This window comes from Camelina sativa, chromosome 5 (assembly GCF_000633955.1).
Source record: "Camelina sativa cultivar DH55 chromosome 5, Cs, whole genome shotgun sequence".
In the NCBI taxonomy this organism is placed as follows: domain Eukaryota; kingdom Viridiplantae; phylum Streptophyta; class Magnoliopsida; order Brassicales; family Brassicaceae; genus Camelina; species Camelina sativa.
Genome location: NC_025689.1, coordinates 14,587,494 through 14,588,964, shown reverse-complemented (window position 1 = coordinate 14,588,964; position 1,471 = coordinate 14,587,494). Strand labels below are relative to the sequence as shown.

Here is a 1,471-nt window from a genome sequence, read left to right as displayed (position 1 = left end):
ATATATATATATATATATATATATATATATATATATATTATTTATTTATTATAAAAGAAAAAGGGTCGGTCGTTTCACTATGTTGGCATATCTATGTTGTTTCATTCTTTTTGTCCCCATTCGCCAAATAATTTTGCTCCTCATCACATCAATGTAAAGGAGAAACTAAATATGCATATCTAAGTAGTCAAGCATGCCGTCTCGGTTGGCGTTGAAATAATCTAAGAGGAAAAGAAAAAAACGTGACGACTACTAGGCTCGCGTACAAAACTGTAATGAACTTATAATATTATCAACTATGGGATTGGTAAAAAAAACATCTAGAATAGTTAACAAAAATTGGTAAGGAAATTAAGTTGAGTACAGTAAATAGATAATTGAGTGAACGTTTGTTCACAAATTAATTGAGAGTAACTTAGATTAGAGAAGAGCAAATTTGAGTTTGTTTTTATAAACAGGAAATATGAATTTTATTTTTGAAGGATAAAAATAAGGAGCTAAAAATAAGAGAAATATATGTTTGTAAGTTGTAATATTAGATTATTTCGTTGTTGCTCTTGTCCTCTCTTTTCGTTTCATCTAAGTGGAGGGAAGTTTTATCCTCCATTTTTTACACAGGGTATAGCAAACAAAAACTACGTCTTTTATAGACTAGTTTAAAAAAGAAGAAGAAGAGGGACGTAGCAAAATTCTTTTTCTTTATTTTATTTGCAAATCTTAGATATTTCTATTACAAACACTTCATATCCTATATATATCTTTACATCCAAGATGTTTTCTTAGGTTAAGAAGAATCATCCCTCTCTTAAACATGGATAAATCTTCAATAAGGTGCTTCTTCTTTGTAATTCTCACCATCCTCGGCACCATTGTTTCGTGTTCAAGTGCTGCAGAAAATGATAGAGAAGTTGGTAAGCCATATGATTGATCATATCTTTTTTTTTTTTTTTTTTTTTGAAACTTAATTGATCATATCTTGATTGTTTTTTTTTCCCTACAATAATATATGACGCCGTACAAGTTTTCTTGTTTGGAATTTATAAAACAATTATCTAATGCATTTGATGTAGAGGATGAAAGCGAATTCAGCTACGAGCATAACAAAGAGAACGGGCCAAAGAACTGGGGAAAACTGAAACCAGAATGGAATATGTGCGGCAAAGGAGAGATGCAATCTCCAATTGATCTTATGAACAAAAGAGTTAAACTTGTTTCTCATCTTGGAAAGCTTAGTAGAAACTACAAACCTTCTAATGCCACTCTCAAAAATAGAGGCCATGACATGATGGTATATATTTTACTTACCCATATTATGTCTATCCCTCGTTTATAAATTTTCATACCTTTATATGTAACTCTTATTTATTTTTCTCAGCTGAAATTTGGAGAAGAAGGGGCAGGAAGTTTTAAGATCAATGGAACTGAATATAAACTCCTACAGCTTCATTGGCATTCTCCCTCTGAACATACT

At 30.9% G+C, this 1,471-nt stretch overlaps 1 protein-coding gene across 1 annotated transcript in view; it reads left to right on the top strand.

Moving 5' to 3' along the window:
* LOC104786900 (alpha carbonic anhydrase 2-like) overlaps positions 573–1,471 on the top strand; it is a 4,115-nt gene continuing 3,216 nt past the window's right edge. Inside the window, exons 1-2 of the mRNA XM_010512371.1 lie at positions 573–911; positions 1,071–1,288. Of these exons, the coding sequence (XP_010510673.1) occupies positions 812–911; positions 1,071–1,288 (318 nt within the window). The 5' untranslated portion in view covers positions 573–811. The remainder of the gene's footprint in view (positions 912–1,070; positions 1,289–1,471) is intronic.